The 27,449-nt window shown below is 35.8% G+C and overlaps 1 protein-coding gene across 1 annotated transcript in view; it reads right to left on the reverse strand.

Annotated features, from left to right (window-relative positions):
- Positions 1–27,449, reverse strand: part of LOC311174419 (guanine nucleotide-binding protein G(q) subunit alpha) — a gene marked incomplete at both ends in the record, with an annotated part of 282,309 nt that overhangs the window by 49,197 nt on the left and 205,663 nt on the right. The window contains 2 exons of the mRNA XM_084238766.1: positions 15,807–15,936; positions 18,762–18,890. Of these exons, the coding sequence (XP_084094892.1) occupies positions 15,807–15,936; positions 18,762–18,890 (259 nt within the window). The remainder of the gene's footprint in view (positions 1–15,806; positions 15,937–18,761; positions 18,891–27,449) is intronic.

Consider the following 27,449-nt stretch of genomic DNA (forward strand, 5'->3'; position numbering starts at 1 on the left):
GGGGGGTGGGAATTATATGGGGAATATAACCAAAATGAAAATGCATACATTGTGCAAAAATGAGAAATGATGTAAGAATTATATAAAATAAAATTTAAAAAATTCTATCAAACCTATAGAGAACTAATTCCATATCTTGTACAAATTGTTTCTTAAAAAAAAATCCAAGAAAATGGAATGTTCCCTAATACATTTTACAATGCCAACATTACCTTCATACTGAAACCAGATAAAGATAGCACAAGAAAATTAAAGACCAATATCCCTGATGAATATCAATGTACAAATCTTCAACAAAATACTAGCAAATTAAATTCAATTTATCTCAAGGATTATATATCATGACCAAATAAGACATCCCAGGGACACAAGGCTGGCTTCATATACATAAATCAATCAATGTAATACATTAGATCAACAAAAGTACGTATAAAAATCATATGACATCAGTATATGAGAGAAAGCATTAGATAAGTTAATACCCATTTATGGTTAAAAACTTTTAACAAATTGGGTAAAAAAGGAATCTACCTCAATATAGTAAAGGCCATATCTCACAAACCAACAACTAATGTGATAATGGTGAAAACTGAACACTTTCCCATTAACATCAAGAAGGCAAGACAAGGATGGACACTGTCATTGCTTCTGTTTAATTTAGTATTAGAGGTTTTGGCTAGAATAATCTGACAACAACAGGAAATAAAGGGAACCCAAACTGGAAAAGAAGTGAAAAGATCACTATTTGGAGACAATATTTTATATATAGAAAACCATAAAGATACCACCAAAAAATTATTAGAAACAATAGATGAACACAGCAAAGCAGCAGGTAACAAAATCAATGTATAAAAACCTATACCATTTTTATATACAAACAAAAAATTAGAAGGAAAAAAATTAAGAAAATAATGCCATTCACAATCACTTTGAAAAGAATCAAATACCTCAGTATCAATCTAAACAAGGAGATGAAGCACCTATAAAATGAGAAATCCAAGATGTCATTTAAGGAGATAGTGACATAAAGAAACACAGAGAAATTCCCTGTTCATGGGTGGTAAAAACCAATATAATGACTACCAACCTAAAGCAATATGTTAATTTCATGCAATTCCCATCAAAATATCAATGATACTCTTCAAAAACATTGAAATTTATATAAACCACAAAGGGCCTCAGATAGCAAAAACAATCCTAAAAACAAACAAAAAAAAAAGAAATGGAAATATCACGTTACCTGATTTTAAAGCAAATGTACTAAGAACAATACTCTATTGGCATACGATAGATAGATGGCTAAACAGAGTAGAATCAAAAGCCCAGAAATAAATCCATTTATTATCACATACATATACTTAATTTATGATAAAGCAGTCATGACCATACAATGAGGAAAGGAGAGTCTCTTTAATAAGTGGTGCTGGAATAACTGGACAACTACATGTAAAAAATTGAAGTTGGCATATTAACTCCATTCACAAAAAAAAAAAATTCTAAATGGATTAAAGACTTAGATATACGTTCTTTTTCTTTTTTTTTAAGATTTATTTATTCATTCATTCGTTCATTCATTCATTCATTCATTTTTTTATTTATACAAGCACTGGGTACAGTCAGAAGTGAGGGAGGGTGAGAGAATTCACCAGAGCCAGAGCGAGGAGCAGAGCAGGCAGAAGGACCAAAGTATACTGCTGAGGGGAGCAGCAGGCGGCAGGAGAGGTCTGCGTGCCATGTGGGACCCTCCTCCGGCGGCCGGGGAGCAGCCAGGGATCGAACCGGTGCTGCAGAGGCCACAGGCAGCTTCGCGACCCAGTGCTCAACCGCTGCGCCACCGGGGAGGTCCCAGACTTAGATATACTTTCAACAATAAAACATAGAGAAGAAAATATTGGCTATATGTTGCATGCCATCAACCGATAAAGCTGATTTTAGAGACTTGCCTTCAATGGCAAGGGAAATAAAAGCAGAAAAAAAAAAGTGGGATTACCTCAACTTAAAATCTTTCACACAATGGAACAAAACACAAGTAGATTAAAAAGACATTCTAATGAATGGAAGAAAATATTTACACAGTACATAAGTGACAACGGGTTATTAGCCAATATATGTTTAAAAACGTTATAGAATTCAACAATAGAAAAACCCAATTAATAACTAAGCAGCAAATATGAATAGACAATTGACCAAAGAGGATATCCAAAAGGCCAGCAGATACATAAAAATTGTTCATCATAATCCCCAATAAGAGAGATACAGGTTAAAACTACAGGTATCATCTCACGCCTGTGAGAATGGCACACATTAAAAAGACCCCAAATAACAATGTTGGAGAAGATGTAGAGAGAGAGGAGCTCTATTATACTGTTGGTGGTGTGCAGTCATCATGGAAAGTAAACTAGATTTCTAAAAAATTAGAAATGGAAATACCGTATGATCCAGCAATCCCATTCCTGGGTATCAATATGAAAAAAAACTATATCCAAAAAACTATATCCTCCCTCTACAATGTTTATTGCAAAACACCTCCACTATAAGTACACCTCCAGTGATAGAGAACTAGTTAAAAAAGATGTGGTATATGAGACAATATATTCTCTTGTAAAATATACAACAATGGCCTTGGTTTCAAACATTATTATAGAAATTTAGCATAGTCACATTTAGTATAGTATATACATTTAACTTGTTGAAACTGAATATATGAAAAAAAATTTAAAAACGTATTTGTTGGATTTTAAATCTCAAAGTCTGATTATGTTGGCGATTATAAGGGATTTTTCAATCATTTTGGTTTTTCTCAATTTTTTCCATATATTTACAATTTTGAATCTAATCCTTATTTTAAAAAACTTAATATAAAGCTGCCCAGAAATAAACCTAGATGTGTCTGGTCAGTTGAGTTTTGACAAAGGTGCCACCAAGACAAAGGGGAAAGAATAACCTTTTAGCAAATAGGAGTAGGAAAACTGAATATCCACATGAAAAACAAAGTTTGGGCCTCAAGTATTTATTTATTTGTTTGTTTGTTTATTCATTCATTCATTCATTCATTCATACATACATACATACATACATACATACAAGAACCGGGTAACAGGCCAGATTCACAGGAGGTTGAGAGCATTCACCAGAGACAGAGTGCAGAACAGAACAGGCAGACTGATGAAACACACTGCTGCGGGGAGCAGCGGGCGCAACAGGGGAGGTCTGCCACACCATGTGGGACCCTTGTCAGCCGGCCGGGATCCAGCAGGTGCTGCAGAGGCTGCAGAGAGCTTCACAGTGCTGCACTCAAACGCCTGCGCCACCAGGGGAGGCCCTGGGCCTCAAACTTTTATCATGCAAAAAATAGTAACTCAAAATAGATCATAAAACATAATGTGAGAGCTAAAGTCACGAAACTCTCAGTAGAAAATACAGGTGTAAGTCTTTGTAACCCAGGATTGAGGCTTGGTTCCTTGCTATCACACCTACAGCATAAGCAATTAAAGAAAAAGTAGATGAACTAGACTTCAAATTTAAAAACCTTTGTGCATCATAGGTCACTTTCAACAAAGCGAAAAGACAACCCACAAAATAGAATATATTTGTTTATCCTATTTCTCGGAAGTCTAGTATTCATTATATGTAAAGAATCTGTACTCATTATATAAAAAGAATTCTTACATCTCAATAATAAAAAAAAACTATTTAAAAATAGGCAAAAATTTTTAATAGATATTTCTTAAAAGAAGATACATAAATGGCCAATAAGCAAATGAAAACATCACTGGTCATTGGGGAAATCAAATCCACAATGAGCTACTACTTGACAGCCACTAAAAAAGGCAGATAATAACTGTGTTGGCTAGAATATGGAATTGGAAGCCTAGTTCTTAACTAGCAGAATTGCAAAATGGAGAAGTCATATTGAAAATAGTTTGGCAGCTCCTCAAATGAAATCATGGAATTACCAAATGACCCAGAAATTTTATTCCTAGAAATACCAGAGAAGAGAAAATGTATGTCCCCAGAACAAACTGGGATATAGTGAATGCAGTGCTTAGAGTACAGATCAAAAGAAATTCTTTAGAGGGAAGGAAAATGATGTAGGTCAGAAATTCAGATCTACATAAAGAAAGTAAACTACAGGCTTTGAGTAATAATTGCATGTCAATGTGGGTTCACCTATTAACAAATGTGTCAATTGTAAAAAAAGGTAACAAAGCTCCTGGCAGAGGATGCTGATAATAGGGATGTTTATCCATGTGTGTGTGGGGGGAAAGAGCATATGGGAAATCTCTGTAATCTTCATTGTGCTGTGACACTAAAAGTGCTCTAAAAAATAAAGTGCATTTATATGTAAAAAAAAATATAGTAGTGATGCTTGTACAATTCTGTGAATATAGTAAAAGTCATTGAAGAATACATTCGAAGGGTGAATTTGATGGCAGATGACTTATGTCTCAATAAGCTATTAAGAAAAAAACCCTCAATTTAATCTTCTCTACATTTTATATGAGTAGACTGTTGTTACAGACTCTGCTTCTGATATACTAGTTTCTTTACCCATTTAGTCACGACTTGTTCAACTCACCTCCTCCTGTGTAGTCAGCCCACTGCTGCCCTCCTCCCTGCTGCTACCAACTGCCTTCCTACAGCTCAGTCCCTACCTCTGATGAAAACTCTGAGTCCTTCGGTTGACTCACCCAGTGATGAAAGGCAGGACACTAGCACTTCTGGCAGGGGATGGTTTGCTTTCAGCATAACTGTTTTATTCTAGCAAAGGGCATTTCTTACTTAAAAATAAATCTTATATCAAAAAGAACACATCAGAAATATAAAAAATTTTCAAACTTACATGCACAGAATAATGAAGTCTCAATATATAAAAATATGAAGTGTGGAATTAAAAAAAAAAGAGATGAGTATACAATCAAAGCTGGAATTTGAAAACAGCTTGGCCAGTAAGGAGGAAAAAACCCATATATTGTTTATCAGATGGCATTATTTTATTTCCTCTGAAAGAGTGAGAGGATATATTTTTGTCTTTTAAAAATATTCACTTCTGTATACTTTTGTGAGTCAATCAAGCTGTATAAAATATACTTTGTTTTCCTCCAGTGTTCCCAAATTACATAAATGGATAATACCTACATGTGATTTTAATATCAAAGAAAAGCGACATGATAGAGGTTATTTATGTTTTTAACATTACAATGCTGCTGTTAATTTCAGTGCTTTATTTTTAATATATTTAGAATTGATAAAAAGTATAAAATAATGCAAAAACAAAAATGTTATAGCAAACATCGTGTTAAAATGTTTTTGTCCAAATTAATACAAAGTAAAAATCACAATCAACAAGCAACTATAAACCAGAGACACACTGGGTGGGGAGAGGGAAGGGAAGAGGAAGGATTAGGGTCAAAATAAGGGGGGGGAGGTGCAATTGTATGGGGAATATAACCAAAATGAAAATGCATACATTGTGCAAAAATGAAAAATAATGTAAGAATTATATAAAATATTAATTAAAAAAAGTTTATGTCCAAAATAGAAATGTTACGGACAACCGGAGGGAAAGTTTTCTTCAGGAGTACATATAAAGGAAAAAGATTTTAAAGACCAATAAATTGAATCCCACCAAAGGATATCATTTAAGGTAATAAAAAAGGAAGTTTGCAGAAGTTATTTGTAATATATATAACTTACAAAGGGCTTGAGTCAAGAACATATACAGAACTCCATATTAATGTTTTTAAGGTAGTTCAATAGAAAAATAAAGTTTTTAAAAAACTAGTTTTTTTTTGAAAGAAAAACATACCCAATGATAAAGTACTCAATTTCATTATAATCATGGAAATGTAAATTCACACCACAATAGAACACTACGATACATTCAACATAGGGGCTGAAATTTAAATGCTGACCCTATCTATGTTGTCAGGGACATATTCATGTCCTAGAACAAACATATGCTATTGTTAGGGTATAAACTATTTCAAAATTCAAACTGGTAGTCAAGTGTAGTAGAGTCTATTAAATGGTGACTCCCCAAAAGCTAAGCCCACATTCCAATCTACAAAACCTGTGAATGCAACACTTTGGAAAAAAGTGCTTTGTTCAGATCTTGAGAGTCGATTGCCCTGGATATGTCAGTGGAGCCTACAACCAATGACAGGTGTCATGTGAGACAACAGGGGGAGGAGACAGACTGGAGCTGTCACAAGGAATGGCAACAGTCACCAAAATCTGGAGAAAAAGAAGGGACTTGCCCTTATAGCTTTCAGAAAGGTTTTCATCCTGCTGACACTTTGATTTCAGACTTGTAGCCTCCAGAACTGTGAGAGAACAAATATCTGTGTAAACCATCACATCTGTGGTTATTTGCCACAGCAGGCTTAGGATACTAACAGACAGTATCCACTATCTCTGAACATATGCATATATCGTTAACTATCGATTCTACGCCTACCCAATAGAAAACCAGGCACACAAAAGCCAAAAAAAAAAAAAAAGGGAGGGAGGAATATTTACAGCAGAATTGTAATTCCCTCAAAGTAAAAACCCTTTAAATGTGAATCAAAATTAAGATGGGTAAATTGTGGGGTACTCATTCAATTGAATGAATTCAATTTTGAAAATTAAAAAGTACATGTACACAACAGGACGGATTTATCTAGTAAACATTATTTTGAAAACAACAAAAAAAATGACATAAAAGAATGCATATACTTTCATTTATACGAAGTTCAAAAAAAAAGTGAAAACTAATCTATGGTGTCACAACTCAAAATTGTAGTCATCCTTGGGGAAGGGGAGAGCGAGTGATTGAAAGGTGGTAGAGGGAAGGTCCTGGAGTACAGATAATGTGTATTTCTGTGGTGGATGGTGATTTACATAGATGGAACTGATCAAGAGGACAAGAAATTAGAAAGGATATTGCAGATTTGAATAGCTCAATTAACAAGTTTGTTCTAATAGATGTAATATAGAATCTTAAACACTAAAATGTAAAATCATAATTTTAAGCATGTGTGGCACATTAAAAAATAATCAACCAGGGCCTCCCAGGTGGCGCAGTGGTTGAGCGCTGGGTTGCGAAGCTGCCCGCAGCCTCTGCAGCACCGGTTTGATCCCTGGCCGCTGGGCGAGGGTCCCACATGGAGCGCAGACCTCTCCTGCTGCCCGCTGCTCCCCTCAGCAGGATACTTCGGTCCTTCTGCCTGTTCTGCTCCCTGCTCTGGCTCCGGTGAATTCTCTCACCCTCCCGTGCTTCTGACTGTACCCAGTGCTTGTATAAATAAATAAATAAATCTTAAAAAAAAAAGTCAACCACACATAAAGACATTAAGTAATGTTCTAAATAATAAGTGGTGAGATTTATACTATCTTATGTTTATGGATGATAAAACTCAATAGTATAAAGTTGTGTAACCACAAATTTATCTATATATTTATTAGATTTCCATTGCCAACCAAATTTGGTTTTTGGAATTTGACAATTCAAAATTCAAATGAAAGAGTAAATGAAGCAAGAATAGCCAGGAAAATTCTGAAGGTAGACAGATTTGATGCACCAGATAATCTAGATTATTACAAAATTAGTGAATAGATAACTTTTATATTGGTACAGGATAGTAAATAGATCAAAGAGAACTCAGAGAAAAACTTAGGTAATAAAACTTATGTACCCAAGTCATAAATTTATTGATATCAATGGGAAGGAGGATAACCAGAAGAACTAAAAAATACTTCTGGTTAGAGGAAACAGAGAGCTAAAAAATACATTATTTGGGCAGGATTTGGGGAAGGACAAGTTTAGAGAAGTGAGTTGAGGATTTGGGGGTGACTTCCATGTGCTATTTCTGGAGGTGGCAGCAAAGAGCCAGAAGGGCTCTAGTGACCAATCTCTGCTTTGACAGAGGGCTATATACGAGAAGTAAGAGTATGCCCAAGTAAATAGGCACACATTGCAACTGCAGCTCAGGTTTTTTAGTTATCAAAGGGCTAAAATGAAAAAGGCTGATGATACCAAAGATTGGCAGAGATGGGAAGTGACTGGGAAGTTTCAGGCATTACTGGTGGGAATGTAAACTGGTATAGACACTTAGGAGAACACTTGACAGTATTGAAGTTGAAACTAGGTTTTCCCTATGTGCTTGAGATTCTGCTCCTCAGTATATATCCCACAGAATGTGTACCCAAGTGCACCAAGACATTAACCTGAATAGTTGTAGTAGCATTGTTTGTAGTATCGGCAACTGGAAACATGCCAAAAGTCCAAAAGTAGTAGAATGAATAAATAGATTGTGGTATTTTCATGAACATAATACTATATGGAAATGTGAACAAACGAATATTATAGAGAATGTACAGACTTTACAAACACAGTGTTGAGTAAAAGAAACCAGACACAAAAGTTTGTATAAAAGTTCAGAACAGCATACTGTCTATATAAAGTTCAAAACTCACACTATTTCTCTTTATATAAAAGTTAAACAAAAGTAAAAACTAAACAACAATGTTTACGGATGCATATTTAAGTATTAAAAATGAAAAGAAAAACAGAGAAATGGTTACCATAAAAAAACAGTTACCTGCTAGGGGATGGCACCAGAAGGGCTTCAGGGGTCTTTGCAATGCTCTATTTCTTGACAGGGTGTTAGACACACAGATGTTTTATGATAAATCAGTATGCTGTGTATTTTCTTATTTGAGTCCTTTATATATGTGTATGTATTTCATAATGTAAAAGGTTAAAAATCCCACAAGCAGAGAGAGATAACAGATTTACTATTCACTAACTGGTACTGGCATAATGAAACAGAAATATGTCAAGAAACTATTAAACCCTTACTTCCTACACACTGAAACACACCTCAGAAAAGCAAAACCACATTACTTCTAAAAGAAAATAAAGGATGTATCTTCGTATTCTCGGGGAAGAAAAAGAATTTCTGAATAAAATACAATACAACCAATAAAGGAAATGATTAGAACACAGTAAAAATAAAACCCTTCTTGATAAACAAAGTAAAAGATAAATCATGTAGAGAGAGATAATTTCTAAACATACACTGGCAAATGTTAATGTCCAGAATATGTTGTGCATGTGTGTGTGTGTTTGTACACATGCATACAACTCTACATTGGGAGCTGCGATGAGGAAGAAGAGAAGCAAGCTTTACCTTGACTGGCTGTAAAGTACGTGAAACACACATTGCATAACCACTTAATGGAACTTTATGTGGTCTAAATAAATGAATTACAATCATGTGTGGCAAAAAAAAAATCTCAAAAACAATGCTAAGTAAAATTTTTCATTTGTAAAATGAAGTTATTTCAATAAAAATTACAATCATGCTTAATATTTAAAATCCAGTGTTATATATTATTTATCAACACATATGTATAGTAAAAAACTGAACAAATACGCTTAGATAAAAGCCAACTTAAGGCCAATGGCTGCTTCTGGGAAGGGAGAGAAAAAAATAACACAGTCCTTAAGTGTGTTTGCATTATACTATTTCTGTGAAAATAAAGATTTAAAGTATGTAAGTCAAAATGTTAATTTCACTATAATTCTATACTCTCATTTATCACTGAGGTACTTTATAAAAATGAAAGTAAACAAAACTCACTTCCCTACCTGTTTTCCTAGTTTAATTCTTTTTTTTTTTAAAGATTTATTTATTCATTTATACAAAAACCAGGGTATAGGCCAGATTCACAGGAGGGTGAGAGGATTCACCAGAGACAGAGCGGGGAACAGAACAGGCAGACTGACGACATACACTGCTGAGGGGAGCAGCGGGTGAAACAGGAGAGGTCTGCCCTACCATGTGGGACCCTCGCCAGCCGGCTGGGATCGAACTGGTGCTGCAGAGGCTGCAGACAGCCTCACAGCGCTGCGATCAACTGCCTGCGCCACTAGGGGAGTCCCCCTAGTTTAATTTAAATCAAGCCATGTATTTAAGATCACACGATACTGACCCATCAGTAACTCTGACACTACAGTACTGACTTACATAGAGGGAAACCCAAGAAACAGAACAGTCCTTATGATTGTTCTGGGTGTTATTGTGGATGTAATTTACTGCCTTCCACAGCATCTCTTTATGGAGTTTCAGACAGGGTCATTTGGGTCCAGTACCATGTTTAACTTGTTTTTATGTTAAAGATACAGTAAATATATAAGACACCATGAATTATATCCTTTCATCAGTTGCTAAGAGATGCTTGACCAACTTTATGGATTACCACCAGGAATGATGCATGACTGTATATGGTTCCTTATATGATTTCTATGTATAAGTTGTATTTCATTTCTTAATATCACCCTCCAATCCTTACTATCCTTTCATCCAGATTTTACATGTGATTTACTTTATTCTATCAATACTATATATACATATATGTAGATACCCACAAACAGAAAACCATATAGGAAAATTAAAATTTTTATTATATTTTACTATACTAAAATTTACAATTAATTGATCAAAAGACACAATTGAGAATAAGGCTATAAAGTAGAAAAAGATATTTGCAATTAACATGACATTTCAAGATGTCACATCTAATAAATATTCAAAGAGCAGAAGGATCTCCTACAAATCAGCAAGAAATAGATAATCCAAAGGAAAAATGTACAAAGTTGGTAAATGACAGCTAAAATCAGAAGTCTTAATTTACTTTAAAAAATTGTATGAGTTATTATTTATAGTACTATCACTTAATGACAACAGTCACTATTCACATCTTGTTCTCAGCAGAAAATATTTTAAAATTCTTTGCTTCGGGGGACTAATAACCTTCCTTATAATAACAACATTACCTATAACATATAAATATATGTGTGTGTTTGTGTACTTAGGATTATAGAAATCAGATTACCCTAAATATACTTTTTTGTTTGAAATCTTTTTCATATAATACATGTTTTACTTATATTGATATAGGTTCAGTAATTATACTGATAAAGGTTTAGTCTTTAAAAAATTTCCAGTATAAGGCCTCCCCTGGTGGCTCAGGTGGTTGAGCACAGCACTGTGAAGCTATCCGCAGTCTCTGCAGCGCCGGTTTGATCCCGGCCAGCCGGCGAGGGTGCCACAGACCTCTCCTGTCGTGCGGCAGACCTCTGCTGTCGTGCCCACTGCTCCCCTTAGCAGTGTATTTTGTCAGTCTGCCTGTTCTGTTTCCTCTGGTGAATCCTCTCACCCTCCTGCACATCTGGCCTGTACCCTGGTTCTTGTATAAATAGATCTTTGAAAAAAAAATTTCCAGTATACATTTACACAAATGGTGTGCATGTGCGTCTGCTTCCTCACACCATTACCGGAAATGAATGTAGGTCTCTAGTTTAAAACTCATAAATGATGGTCAGAAAACCTTTTCTCCAGTTTCTATCAAGCAATACGAATAAAGACATTGAGAAGTATAATAACAAGAAATGCTAAAGTTGAAAGGAGTGATGGGGTTTTAAAAGGGTAAATGACTGGAAATGAACAAAACAATGAGGAAATTGGAAAGGGGGTAAATATTAAAAAAAAGGGTAATTCAAAAATAACCCTGAGAATCTAGTTGTGAATCTGATAAGATCACCAAAGGCTGAGGAACAAGATACAGTTTGTGATTTCATAATTTGAGTATAAAGGAGGGTCAGAGTCAATCCAACTGAGTCAGAAATTTTAAGTTCTAACTTTGAACTATTTGCAAATTTTCTTTAGAACTTTCTTTGGAGTTAGAATTTTTTCCCCTTAATTTCAGTAAGTTCCCCTTCACAAAGCTGTATTACCTCTGAAGACAATTCCCAAAGCTCACTTGGAATTTTTAGAGTAGAACAAAGTACATATTTCACACTTTCAAAGAAAACGCTCAGACTTTGGTTGCAGTTGACTAAATTCAAAATGGCTTTATTTTAAAACCCAGGAGAGAAGAAATAATATCTAAAGGAAATGAAGTATTTTAGATTATATGCTTTACGATAGTTCAAAATGAAATGAGTGATACAGGAACTCTGAATTAGCAGTAAGGGACTCTGGTTGGTCTAGTGTTATCTGTAAGTGCTTAGAAGTAGAGAGTTATTTTATTTCCTTCCTCAATGGACAAGATTTTCACTCTACTTCTGTGTTCTGGGTCACCTCTATTCTTCTTTTTTCTCTGAGTTTGCTTCTCTAGCTTCTGTATGTATGGGAGGAGAAAGTATGGGAGGAGTATGGGAAAGTATGGGAGGAGAAAGCAAGCTAGTCCAGAAGGGCAGGGATTGGTCTTGGAGTGACCTAGGCAAAGGCCTAAACGCCATTCTTCTATGAGTAATGGTTGAAGCAAGTTTTGAACAAGCACAAAAGGTCAACATATTATAAATGTTTACTCCTTTTACTGTTTGTTCATTTGTTTTTTAAATCAACAGACAACTTTAACAGCCAGATTAGGATACATGTTTATGGGAACCAATGTTGGGAATCCATCTTGATTCAAAAAGGGCTTGGAGTATTCAGAAATACCTTGGTAATTTAATAAAACTAAGACCCAATTGTTGTGACCATTTCAAAAGAATTCATGCAAGTCAAAAGTACTTATTTAAAAAAGAAATCGAGAAAAGATGTTTGAGATTCTATAGAGTTTTGTCAGTCCATGAGTCAGATATTCATATAACAAAATAAAAAAAATAAAAAAGAATTTGTATACACATTGATAAACTGAAATATTTTATGTGGATAGCTTACAGTGTGCTCTGGACTTCCAGAGGGACTGAAATAACATAGCTATGAAAGAATTATTGCTGAAGAGTTGGCTCTGTATTGGTATTGTCACAAAGAAAATAAGATAGCAAAGGCAATATGCAAACCATCACAGTCACAGTCCTGATTATTCCAGCCTGTCATTTGATGATACAATTCAATTTGGGAAAAAAAATATGCCCCAAACTCTAGGAAGGCTGAGAATCTAGGAAGATTTACATAAAATTTAAAGATGAATATATAAAATTTTGAAAATACTAAAAGCAAAAGCAGTATCTAAAATACTTCCCTTAGTAGCTTTTGCTTGGGGTCTGCAATGCATTTCCCACAGTTGCCCAGTATAGAGAGGGAAGCTGTCAGTATCCATTCCCAAGTTTTTCTCACAAATATATACCAAGGGAGGTACAACAAAGTCTACTTTGGATTTAAGCTATGAGCATCAGATTTTAAAACAAAGAATAAAATGTTTGAGTTTATTTCAGCTTTGTCTCACCGAAGTCAGAAAATTTGGGAAAGTAGAATTCTCGTTTTTATTAACGATTTAAGAAAGTAGAGGGGTGATGCCATTTTCATCTATTAATATGGGGGGCAAATAAAGGATAATGTGACTACATCCTGACATTAAAAATGTTTTTGGCATTGTTCCCTAATTACAAACAATGATGGTTGTGGCAAATATGGATGAAATAATAAGATCATCTTTAACACTACCATTAAGCTTGATTTGGGGTCTGAGAAAAAGAACACGATAAAAAGACTAATTTCACAGAATGACAAGCTAAACTTTGATAATATTCAAAAGTGATTAGAGAAATCCTAATAAAAAAACCCGATAGGTTTATTGTTTTAATTTGGAGCACCTGCCTCGCTAGACAAAACTGGGGAAATATTTTTACAAGTACATTGTACCTACACTAAATGGAAAGCACCCATGGAAACTCTGATGTGTGATAACCAAAACAATGTCATCTTAGTTAAAACAATACACAATATACTTCTGCTCAAAAAAATCTAATCTCCACAAGCAATGTCTTATGAAAAATGGCATTGGTAAGTGATCTGTAATATTCAGATAGTTGAAGAAGTAAATTTATGTTGTAGGATGAGCTACATAAGGAATAGGTAAGCTACATAAGGAATCTACTTTCTTTTCTATTTAGCAAATTTTAAAATGATAAAAATGATTAGCATTCAATCACAACAAATGTTTCTTGATAAATACAATGTATTTATTTTATATATTGACAAATTCTTGTCTTCCAGCTATAAAGTAAACTGTGATGTAAATAAAACTAAGTGTGCTTCTTACATTTTCTTTGCAGTTGATAAATGTCTTAAGTTCTATTTTACTGGAGATAAGTGATGACCTAATGATGACCTTTCCCCTAACCCCCATTCTGAAGAAAGCATCTCTTTTGCCAGGTCCTTTATGGCAAAATTGTTTTATTTGTTTGTATTTTTGCTTTTGTATCTCTTTTAGATACCCTGGAACCCAGAATATATTAAGTAGGCACCCTCAAAGTATATTGTTATGATTCAACAATGAAAGAAATCAAAGTGTTGTCCCATGTCTATGTCCAAAATTCGCATGTACTATGTTTAAAAAACTACATCCAAGGATTATGTAACAAGAAAGGAAAGCATAAATACATACAGAATTACAGCTAAAATTCTGATGGCAACTTCTTAACTTAAATTTAGATAATTGATTTTCATATATTTTAAAGTGCTTTTCAGGCACTTAGCACTATAGCCACAGAGAGTAGAAACATCTCTAAAAAGAAATTCTTTGTTTAAAAAGCCCATCTACTTTAACCTAGAAAAAATTCTTAATTACACGATAAAGTAACTCTCAGTAATATATGAGTACTGGTTTAGGAACTCTTTATTAATCCTATATTCAAACAAAACCTGTGGCAGACTACATATGCATTTTATTTTATTTTATTTTACTTTTTAAATTGCATTATTTTTTAACAGAGGTAGCATTGGTTTATAACACTGTGTGTTGCAGGGGTGTAGGTTCACACCTCTTCACATGTATGTTACATACCACATCTACCACTAAATCTCCCATAATCCTGAAGTCTGTATGTATTTAAATGGATATGCATACCTGAAGAGAAGTATTTAAAAGGGACCAAGACCAGAATTCGTGTGTACCTAAAAAATGTACAGTATTATAAGAATACTTTACAGATCTTAACTAGATACTGGGGATAATTTACTTCCTTTTCTTTATTTTCTACCCTATGAGGAGAATATTTAATACTCATTATTAGCTGTGAGTCTGCCATCTCGGCCCCTAGCAGTATATCAGGGTATCTTCTCCAATCTCCAACACACACACAACTGAAATCCAGCTCAAAGTCATAGTATTCTATGCCCCTTAGTTATCCTTCATAATCAACTCTAGACTCATCACTGAGTCTCAAAAACCAAATTTATGCCTCTTTTCAAGTAGTATGTTGTAAAATGTAATTGGAAGGAGATTACAATAATGAATCAGTTCTCCAGACAGGTATGTCAAAGATACTTTTCAATCACTCACTGCTTAGCAGCGACAAAGTTATGCACTAACCCTATAAAATTGTGAGAGCAGAAAGGCCACATCACCCAAACACTTCATGGCTCCATAACAAACTGATTTGGAGCCCTGCTGCAAAGTCACTCACATTTGCCAAAAGAGATTTTGAGTACAAACAATGAATTTAAACAAAATGAAAACAAAACATAACAGGCTGACTCACTCCAACACTCCTGATTCCATCCTATAGGAAGAAGTCTATGAAATGATCTGATAATTAGCCTTGGGATTTCCATGTCATTTTCATAACCTCTGCACAGTGTTATATGTATTAAGTAGTGACTGATTAAAGACTCATACATCTGACAAAAAAGCTTAATTCAGAGTGGAGTGAGATACCACAGGGTTATTTTTTGGTTATTTAAAAAAATCTCCTATTCAATAGTCAAGAAATCAATAAAGTCAGTTTATCCCATGCCCTACTTCCTATCATTTATTTGTATCAGACATTAAAATTATAATCTACTGCCATCCTGAAGAGCACTCACCTCATTGTCTGATTCCACGAGAACTTGATCATATTCACTAAGCGCTACTAGAAACATGATAGAGGTGACATTTTCAAAGCAGTGTATCCATTTTCTTCTCTCTGATCTTTGGCCCCCCACATCGACCATTCTGTAAGGTTAACAATATTTGTATTAATAGCACATAAGGAAAAAATCAATATATCTTTACTTACAAACTCTCTAAGGAGAATGGCCATCCAAATCAATTAATACTTATTGAAGATCTACTAAATTTTTATCACCTAACAAAGTCAGCACAGTCTGAGTAATAAATCACTGTAATATTAGAAAGTTGCTAGGTATTTATGAAAATAACTTTGTCAGTGAAGAGTCTACTGCCAAGGCAAGCAAAATGGAGTTTATTTCATCAACCACTAAAGACTCAGACAAAAATGAGTTTTATTCATGTTAAGCTCTAATGGCAAATATTTAGTTCAGTTTCTTATAAAATGCAAATGAGGATCCTCATGTATTTTTCAAGGATGCTAGAAATGGCTGCAAATATATTTAAAAGATATAAGATGCTGTACGTTTCAATGCAGGTGTGTGAGATGCTTCAAACACAACTCCACTGAGCCTTCATCACTAGGGTAAATATTTTGGACTTTTTCCCTTTACAAAATTGGTAAAATTTGGGACAGTTTCAGTGATGTGAGATAATACAGTTCAATTATGCTATGCATAAAACAAGTTGCTAACCTATTAAAGTGGATAAAACATCAAGATGTTAAAAAAGGCCATCATTTAAACTATTTCCAGGACTTGTTTTTTAACACATCAACTCTGTGCTAAGTTACTACTCAGCAACTAACACTAATATAAGTTAATTTGCATGATAATGTGCATTATCATTATATACCATGCAATAAGAAAATACACAGCAGTAGTTGGCACTGAATTGAAGGTTCTTTGAATTGTTGTATCCCTATCTTGACCAAACAGTGTATGACATTCACAGGATACAAACCTTTTAGAGAATCAGAGTTTAATGTACAAAAATTTGAGAGTATGGCCCTTTAAGCATTCGTTGAAGATTGCAGTTGTTCTTGGTATTTTCCTGCCTCTAAGCATGAAACTTAAAGAAATCAAGGATTCTCCAGTGACTGCTTCTAAGTTTGCTAAGGCACTACAGAGGTATCCGAGGAGATAAAGAATGGAGTAAAGGAGACTTTAAACTACAGACATCAAAACTAGAACTTGTGGGTCCCTAGAAGTTTTAAAATATTAGCTGTTCTCTGATACAGAGTGCAACTAATTTACATGAAATCCTCATTCCATGAAATCCTGTCACACTAAGCCCTGTAAGATGCTTATGATGGTGACAGGAAATTATTCTTCCAAGTCATTACTTTCACTATGATGGAAAAAAAAAAAAAAGCCCTTTAAATAATGTATAAAATGTAGGAAAGCCAAGATGTAATAATAACTCAGTTTCAGGATTCACTAATTATAAAGCAATCAGGCCATGAAAAGCTCCATGAAATGCCGTATGACTTTTGAAAATACTCTGTAATATGGTTATAACAGAAATTTGTGTGTCTCAAATTAAAGGTCTCTAAATGCTATGAACTCAAACTGAAGTAATGCACAAAACTGCAGGTACAAGGAACCTGGTGATGATCTAACAGAACCATTTGATAGATGAAAAAACTGAGGTTCAAAAATATTTCCAAAATCCCATCCACTTTATGAATGTCTATTTGAATTGCATATGGCAGACAGATGCAACCACCGGTGCAGATCCTGATTAGAATTAAGGCACACACTGCTTTGGCGGGAAATGACAAAGGCCTGCTCAGCAGAGTCATATGGCAGTGACACAGGAGCAAATTACCCTTCTTCCACTTTCCAAGTCTCTGTTGAATGTAGTCATCTTCAATGGAAAGGGCTTTCCCAAGGAATTAGACTCTTTACACTCAAAAACACATTAATATGGCTTCACTGTTCAAAGCACGGCATGGTTCTTATTCAAAAGTAGAAGCAAATGATGTGCAATAGAGATCAAAGGAAAATACATCAGTTTTGTTTTTTTTTTCTTCTTTAAAAATAAGAGGGGTGGTGCAAGGGGTTAAGTCTCAGCACTGTGAAGCTATCGACAGACACTGCAGCACGAGTTCGATCCTTGGCCAGGGAGCTAACCCACATGGTGCAGTAGACCTCTCCTGTCTCCCCTGCTGCTCCCCTCAATAGTGTATTTTGCTCAATCTACCTGTTCTGCTCCCCACTCTGTCTATGGTGAATCCTCTCAGTTCCTCCCACACACACCTCTGGCCTACACCCCAGTTCTTGTATGCATAAATAAATAAATCTTTTTTTTAAAAAGGGAATATTTCTGCTTAAGTCTTATCCACAGAATAGCAGCAGCGAGGGAGGAAGTAATAAATTTCCACTCCATTTTCCTATGTATATTTAGACAAGGCTAATCAACAGATGTTTGAAAATTTTCAAGCAACTTATTTCATAAATACAATTTCCATATTTTTATTGCTGCTGAAAAAATTTGCAATGATAGCAGAGAACTTTGCGGAAACAACAAAAAAAAACTTCTGACAGCATATTATTTTCCATTATTTAAGCAACATAAGGTCATTCATGCATCTTAAATCTAAAATTCTATCTACCCTCCTCATAGTTAAAACAGTTTGCAAAAAAGTTATAGCTGGGACCAATGTTTGAGTAACTGATTTTGTCTAATCACCAACAAACTAAGACTTCATGATTATTAGTGATTTAATATGAAATGAGAAATCGTCCCACACATCTTTCCACTGCTTCCTCTTTTAGGCACATATTCTGTTCATGTATGTATTGGTAACTGGTTCAAAAGTAATGCTGTCTTAAAGCTTCCATGACTTCAACATTTATAGTTCACTAAATATAAAATGTAATCAAGGCATAAAAGCTGGGAAGTGAATTGTATGAACCAGTTACTACCTGAAAATGACACTTTGTAAGTCAAAGGGGTATTCGATGATCCCTGTGGTGGGGACTCGAACTCTAAGCACATCTTGTTGTGTAGGCAGGTAGGAAGGGTCAGCAACACGGTCCAAGTCATTAAGATAGCTAGAGGAAAGAAGACACAAAGAGACAGTTAATAATAACATCACACCAAATCTACCCATGAAAAGGGCAAAAATGAATGAGAGAGAAGTGGGGAAAAGGGAAGTATCAGAAAGTAGTAGATAAGTTTGGGAAGTCAAAAGATCAAGTCAACCTCCCATTCATCACAGCCAACCACCAAACGATGGATTACCTGGCTCACTATATTTCTCATTTCTTCTCCCACTACACTTAGAATCCATATAATAAGTAAACACGGGTAATAAAAGAAATTAAATCAGTCTGCTGCCCTCTATTTGTTTAGCAGCTAAAGGCAGAGTTTAAGGCAAATAATTTTTGAATAATGTATACAAATTTTATTTCTATACATAAACAGGTAAAAGAGTTACATGGTCAGGATGCATTCCCCCCCCCCCCCATTTGCAGAACATGTCCTGGTCTGTATTTCCTTATGCCCTAAATTCTGTTCAAAGCCCAAGTCATTCATGCTTAATGTGAAACCACAAAATTTCTAGTTATTGTAATAATAATGTCTGAAGTCAGAAATTCTCAGTGTTTAGTGTCACCATACCTACATTTTAAATTTATCTGTTTATATATATTATTATTTTTTATTTTGAAATAATTTTAGACTCACAAGAAATTTGCAAAGCATTACAGAGAATTCTCCTATATCCCTCACCCAGCTCTCCCCAATGATAACATCCTTTGTAACCATAATATATTATTAACACTAGGAAATGGGCATTGATCCAACACTATTATCTACATTTTATTTAGATTTCATCAGTTTTCATACACACACACATCACATACATGCACACACACACTTTTTGAGTGTTTAGTTCTATAAAATTTTATCACATGCAGACATCCATGCCACCAGCACAACAATGAGGCTACAGAACTGTTTGTATCTCCACAAAGACAAACCAAAACAAAACAAAGAAAAGGCATTGCTACCTCCCCCAATCCTAACCCCTGGCAACCGCATTTTCTCTATCAGTATAATTGGGCCATTTCACAAATGTTATTTTCCATTCACTTCTTTTTTTTTCCCCCAAAGTGCAAAAGATAATTTGCAACTTTTGGAATGACATAATTTGACATAACTGATGACAAACAGGTGTTCTGTACAGCATCTTCAGGACTTCAAAGAGTAACTGTGCTCTCCATGGCCTCTTATAGAACATACATATGGTTTTGAAACAGCAAATACAAAGTCAAAACAATAAGCAAATCATGTGAAAACAGATGTAAAGAAAATGTGGAGCCACTAATATATGTGGAAGAAGATAAATCTTAAGTATCTTCATGCCCACAAATAAGACACAGTGAGTTCTGAGACATGTAACGGAAATTCCAATGTAAAAACACTTTGTAACTCAGCAAGATCACAAATACTCAACTGACATGACCTACCTAGGATACGGACTTTGTCTCACCCATCATTATTTCTGCATTAATACTTAATGACTCTTTGTTGGGTGGATGGACGGAAGGATGAATGGATAAATTTCCTATGCTGGTACGTATAGCATTACTTTTGTATCATTTCTACTGATGATATTGCTAGATTTGAAACTAACCACTGCAAAAAAGAGAATTGTGGAATAAAATAATAGAGCTAAATCTGACTTGAACAAAGAAATAATTGCCTATTTGGAGGTGTATCAATTCTTTAAAGTTAAAAAAAGTATCAACCTGCAAAATCCTGTAACAAAGCAACAATATTCTAGTGGCTTTATCCCAAACACATCAAGGATTTTCTAGCTGACTATTTGTTTAATATTGACTGATAGAAAGCAGCTTGATGGCTTTAATTATTATAAAACTGGTTAGGGGATAAAAAGGGGAGGCTAGGAGAATACAAATGTGAGAGACAAGAAGGAAATATAAAAATGGAGTTGTTCTAAATTTTACTCAATATCTTGCCATGGCCTTACAATCATCTGATGGGGCTAATGAGTCCATGTTCGGGGGAATTGGTGTATATCTCATTCACAGATAAACATTCTCATCACACCAGAAATGCAAAATCAACTGGTTTCTCTGTATAGATGGAATTAATCTGGTTTATCAGCTCCATAATTTGAACAACTTGAATGTATATTTTGAAACCCACAAGATCAGCATTTATTTAACTACTATATGAAGAAAATTAACTAAGAGGTCTCAGAGAAATTCAAATTTACACTAGGCAAGTTTATTCAGAAATACAGCACCCAATGAACCATTACTATTCAGTATTATCCACAAATGTCAGAACAGAGGGTGACTAATTCTTATATACAGGTGCTTTTTTGTTTCTCTGGTAAAAAGAAATTGTGGTTTTCTGTTTCTTGAAGATGAACTAATAAACAGACTACTCATTGTAACTCCACATTTAAATGTCAATGTGTATTTGCTCATGAGGATTTCAAGAACCAGCACATGAAATAGGAAATGACCTGTTGCACTGCACAGCAAGAACCTTGCTAGTCTCTCTTCAATTTAAAAGGATCAGTTCAGCATCCTGAAAAACATGCTTGGGTAAGACAGAATAAGAGAACACCCGTGACTGAAAGCACCACTTACAAACGTTTAGAGGCTCTCCTAAAATATTGTCAGTGATGTCTTTCATCGAATCTGGGGCACTGAGAAATACCAGCTAAACACCTAAAACATTCGCACCTGCAAGAGGATTTTCCCTGTTCAATTTCTTTTGCGCCTTTTCAATGTCACTATAGCTCACACAGTAACAACATCAACATAACAACTAACTTATACTGAGCACTTGCTGACTGCCAGGTACTCTTCTGCCTGTTCACTGTGCAGGTTTGGACATAGTTCATGGCAAGGAGACAGTCATTACAGATGATCCGTATATTTCTGATTAACTTGAAAGTGAACTACAATTCTTGCTTTGCCTTTCTGCCTTTCTTGCCTTTCTAATGTTCCTTCTGCTTTGCCTCATTTGGATGACAGAGGCTCACTGAATTTGGAGTAATAAAGTTAAATTAACCTAAAGAAAAGAAAATAAGCTGAAAGAAATGGTCTGCTAGTTGCATCAAGCATCAACTAGAACCAAAACCACCCCAAAACAAGACAAACAACAATAAAATAACCCCAATCAAAGAGAAGAAAGACATATAATGTGTTTTTTCACTTTGAGATTAGATTAGAAACCTTAGTGGTTTTGAATCTAAGACACGACTGAGGATATGCAACCATTTGTGGAGCAAATTGTTCTGAAGCAAACATGCAGGTAACCAAAATCTGTGTTTTTCACTGCCAAGGAGAGAACAGCATGCAGAGCTCCTATATGGCTAGTCCCCAACTCCACACGCTGCCCTCACTACGAGTGTAGGTAGGGGACATGGAGGCACTCAGTGCACTATCTGTAGTTCACATTTACTTAGCCACTCTATTCCCTTAAAATAGAGTTCTGGCATCATAAGATTAGTGCATCCTCACTTGTTGATTCTAGCCACATTCTGGGTAAAAGTAATGGAATAACCTCTTAACTGAATTGCATTTCCCATCGAAACATTTCATACTCTGCTGGAAAACTCTGGTGGAATATGGGGTCGGGGGGAAGAGGGACAATGGGTCACAATGGATTATTCCATTCATTTAGCCTTTTACAAAGAAACACTGAAGTCTGAACACACATACTGCAGAGTAAATTCAGAGAGTTAATTATAGCTATGATTTGTTTTGTAGGAATGATTTTGAGTGGCTGCTGAGGTCATTCTCAGGGTGTTGCTATGGTGACAGGCACAAGGTACATTTCCAAGGCAATGTATGTGTAACAAGTGGCTGGCAGTTGCTCTCTCCGGATGTCAGGGAGAGAAGGCTTCCAAGGCATATGTGGGATTTATTTAACCATCTAAGAGACAAGGCATGTTTACAAAACGCGAAGTTTCATTGATCAAACTCACTTCAATCCCTTCATGGGAATTTAATGACTTGCCATTGCTTTGAGACATCTAATAATTGATAACTTGATAGTGATTTAAAAAAAAAAACAACAAACATTTTTCCAAGTGTGCTTGCCCAGTTAGGGCTCATAGTCCATGAGGTCAGAGACCATTAAAACTATTTTGTGGAAAATACTGGAGTGGTGAGAATATCAAGTTAAACCTTTTAAGAGAAAGCAATGGGAGGAGGAGGGGTTGTTAGTTACATTTTTATATAATTACCTTTCTGGACTATTACTGGCTGGCATTATGTAAAAACTAAATTCTGAATTTAAAATGCCTCTGACAAATGAAAAGACAAAACAGAAAGGAAAGGCAAGATTTGTTTAACGTCATTTAGCAATTGTGCTTCCTGTTCTTAGGTTCTGTCCACAAAAATACATCCATTTATGCCTGTCAGTGTCAAGCTTTCCAGCCTTGGAATTTTCTCTAATCCAGGGCAGACCAAGGGAGTGGTACCTTATTAAAAGACAATTCTGATACAATCTCTTCACTGGAAGAAACAGGTTTCTGGTGGTTTTCAGTGACAATGGGGCAACAAAGAGATGTATGGCATAAAAGCTCAATAGTTCTTTTACTACCACCAGAAAAACTCAGGGTCATCTGGAATTTAAGAACACATCTTGACCATGACATTTCAGTAGGTGGTAAGGGTATAAAGGTTCACAGCATAGGGTCCATGCCTACAAGGAGTTTTCTCAATTGGAGGTAAGAAAGGGTTATATGAAGAGGAGAAATGGTGTTTAATAGGGAAGGATAAATGTATATTTGGCAGTCATTTTCTGCGAAACTATGTGAACTCTCTCTAAACCGTGGTGATTATCTACAAAACATCCTTCTGTAAGATGACTGATCTGCATAAAAGAATTAAGGAAATTATGCTCATTAGCATACTTGCAACTTCTAGCTAATAAATTCTTGTATCTTTAACTTCAGGATAACCCCTGACAGAAAGGGGGAGAGAGAGAGATAGAGAGAGAGAGAAAGAAAGAGAAAAAGAAAGAGAAAGAGAGAGAGAAAGAAAAGAGAGAGAGAGAAAGAGAAAGAGAGGAGAGAAAGAGAGCGAGGAAGAGAGAGAAGAAGAGAGGAAGAGAGGAAGAGAGGAGGAGAGGAGGAGAGGAAGAGAGGAAGAGAGGAAGAGAGGAAGAGAGGAAGAGAGGGAGAGAGAGAGAGAGAGAGAGAGAGAGAGAGAGAGAGAGAGAAAGATTCTGCAACAAGATGTAATGCATTACTTTAAATGATTAAAAGTCTATACACGCGGGGGCCTCCCTGGTGGCACAAGGGGTTAAGCACCGCACTATGAAGTAATCCGCAGCCTCTGCAGCATGAGTTCGATCCCCAGGTGGCCAGAGAGCAACCCACATGGTGAAGCAGATCTCTCCTGTCTCGCCTGCTGCTCCCCTCAGCAGTGTATTTCAGTCACTCTGCCTGTTCTGTTCCCAGCTCTGTCTCTGGAGAATCCTCTCACCACCACCCCACGCCCTGTACCTCTGGCCTGTACCCCAGCTCTTGTATGCATAAATAAATAAATCTTTAAAAAATCTACATATGAAAGCTAAAACATCACTAAAATCACATGCTCAGATCAAATTAAACAAAACATTTTCTATCTTGAATATGTTTTTTAAAAAGATTCTAACTGTTCCTTAGTTTTGACAAGTTTGTCATTCACAGTTTTAAACTGACCTTCAATTTTAATTTATGCTTCAATTTGACATGTAATGAGAATCTATTAAATTTTTTTTTTAATTAAAAAGAAAAAACACCACCACCTATGACTGGAAGGGTATACTTGAACTCTAAACCAAGAATAGCATGGTAACTAAAACTTCAAGTTCTTTTTTAACGAAGGAAATACACACAAAAAATTAGAGATGATTTGGCAAGCAAAATATATCATATTAAAGCTGGGGTAAAAATTTTTAAGAGAGGTTGTAGGTATACAACCCTTAGCAATTACAATGACAGGAGGTAAATCCCTGTGGGTGCTATGTGGAAAAAGAAATCTGACATTTGGTATAAATTCAACCAAATATAGTAAGATAAATGAAAACAGTACTTAGGGCATTCAATGTGCAGACTAAATTTAAGGGGTGTGTGCTAGGCTTGTGCAACCCTTACCGGGACCCCCTATTGAGAATTCAATTCAGAGCTTAGGTCTTCAGATGAAGACCTGGTATAGAAAATGATTCTGGTTAGAATTTCACATTTTTAATTATTGAAAAGAAGGTTAGAAAAATTAGGTCAGCTTCATTTTTAAAAAAATTAAGAAGACCTCATTGTGAGAGGAACAGTCTTTGGGGAGCTAAAAGCTAGATCATGCCAGGTTATCTTATTTGACACTGTCAAAAGCAGCAGCAGCTAAAGAGAAACCAGAAACATGGTTATTGGACAGTTGCTATGTAATCATAAGGGTTCAAGAAAAAGAGTAAAAGAAATTGTTAAAATGAACTCTGTAAGTCTTGGTGGCAGATCCTTCCTTCATCTGGCAGATCCTATTGCTGAAATGAACCTGGTTGGTCATCTGGTTAGGCTGGTTAGCTACACTAGCTGGATTACTCATTACACAAACATTTCCAGCTCCTGAAGAGTCATTTTGTGGAGGGCAAATCAATTTCTTTTTTTTCTCTTGAACACCTGGTATACCATGATCAGAGTTCAAAGAGGTGCAGTACCTATTATAGGTATTTTGTTCATAAGACGTTATTTTAACACCAAATTCAGACTGAAATAATGATCCCAGTGGTAGGAGGGAGGTGACAATCTCAGAGTTTATGAAAACTCCTGAAGGGAGAATATTCTGTTGGATAATGGGGAAGACTAAGATTATGTATTTTAATTTTTCTTTTCCAAAGAACTAAACAAAACCAAAATGTCAGATTTATAAGCCAAATTAAGCATCTCATTTAAAAAAAAAACCAAAAAAACCCTGTCACTGCATTTGGTAGATATTTCAGTATCTTATGTATCTCATATATGGACAGTTGATGTCTAACATAAAGAGACCACCAGCGTCAAATGGGGAACAGACTAAACAATGATGACAGGCAGACTCCAGAACCAGGGTTAGATTACAGCAAATAGGTTCTGAGGACTGTTGTGCAAACAAATAAATTGACCTGAGAGACATATACAGACAATGAGAGACAGAGAGAAAAAAGGGAAGAAGAAGGAAAGAACAGGTCTTTTTCTATTTGCTTCTTTGGCTTTGTTAATTAATCTCTGAAAAGATAATTTTCAAAGCTGCTGACTAATTTTGACACAATTTTTATGCTTCTAGCACACATCAGGCTGCCTTTTATTCCAGTCTGCCTGTCTTGAAATGACAATACTTAATTCAGTTATTTCGCACATATTTACTGAAAATCAGTTATAGATTAAATTCTAATGCACTTTAAAAAAAAAAGGATTTAGTTATTCAGGGCCTCCCTGGTGGCGCAGGCTGTTGAGCACAGTGCTGTGAAGCTGTTTGCAGCCTCTGCAGTGTTGGGTTGATCCCTGCCGGCTGTGGAGCAACCCACATGGCAAGGCAGACCTCTCCTGTCTCGCCCGCTGCTCCCCTCAGCAGCGTGTTTTGGTCATTCTGCCTGTTCTGTTCCCCGCTCTGTCTCTGGTGAATCCTCTCACCCTCCCACACATCGGGCCTGTACCCCGGTTCTTGTATAAATAAAATCTTTTAAAAAAAAAGATTTAGTTATTCATGCATACAAGAACCGGGGTACAGGCCCGATGTGCATGAGGGTGAGAGGATTCACCAGAGACAGAGGGGGGAACAGAATAGGCAGACTGACCGAAACACGCTGCTGAGGGGAGCAGCGGGCGAGACAGGAGAGGTCTGCTGCGCCATGTGGGATTCTCGCCAGCCAGCTGGGACCGAACCAGTGCTGCAGAGGCTGCAGACAGCCTCACAGTGTTGTGCTCAACTGCCTGCACCACCAGGGGAGCCTCTCCAATGCACTTTGAGTGGGGTGGGGTGGGGTGGGAGGGAGCGTTGGTATAAGGAGCTGGTACAAAATACATTAAAAAATATATATTCTCTGCCTTTAGGGACATCAGGCTACCTGGAAAGCAAAGATAGCACAGATGAATCAATTAAGAAATAATTAAGTGCCAAATTGTGAGCTGCTAACTATGAATGCAATAAGAAGGGAGAGATGATTATGAATTATAGTCACTAGAGAATACTATAGAGAAGAGGTGGGGGAGGAGTAACATGGTGCACGCAGAATGGGGTTTGAACAGGCAGAAAAGAAAAGAAAAGAAGGATGGGAAGAAATTAGGAAAAGACACAGAACTGACCTATTCTTATATTACTCACTACTCATTTATTTGACATTCACTGAAAGCCCACACTGAAAGTTCGGCACTGTGCTTAGCACTGAGTGGGAACCACAAATAAAAAAGGGTAGAATTCTGTCTGCAAGGAGCTTGCACTCTAGCAATGGAGATAAACATGCAATAAATACCATACTACAGTGCAGACAGAGAGTTTCCAATGACTGTAGTCACAAGTCAGCTATGAGCAAAAGGTGGCTGATTAAAGCAGGTCTCTGTTGTTAGGTCACTTAAACATGGATAGCAGATCTGTAGGACCAAAACT

Source organism: Talpa europaea (genome assembly GCF_964194135.1).
Source record: "Talpa europaea genome assembly, chromosome: 7".
In the NCBI taxonomy this organism is placed as follows: Eukaryota; Metazoa; Chordata; class Mammalia; order Eulipotyphla; family Talpidae; genus Talpa; species Talpa europaea.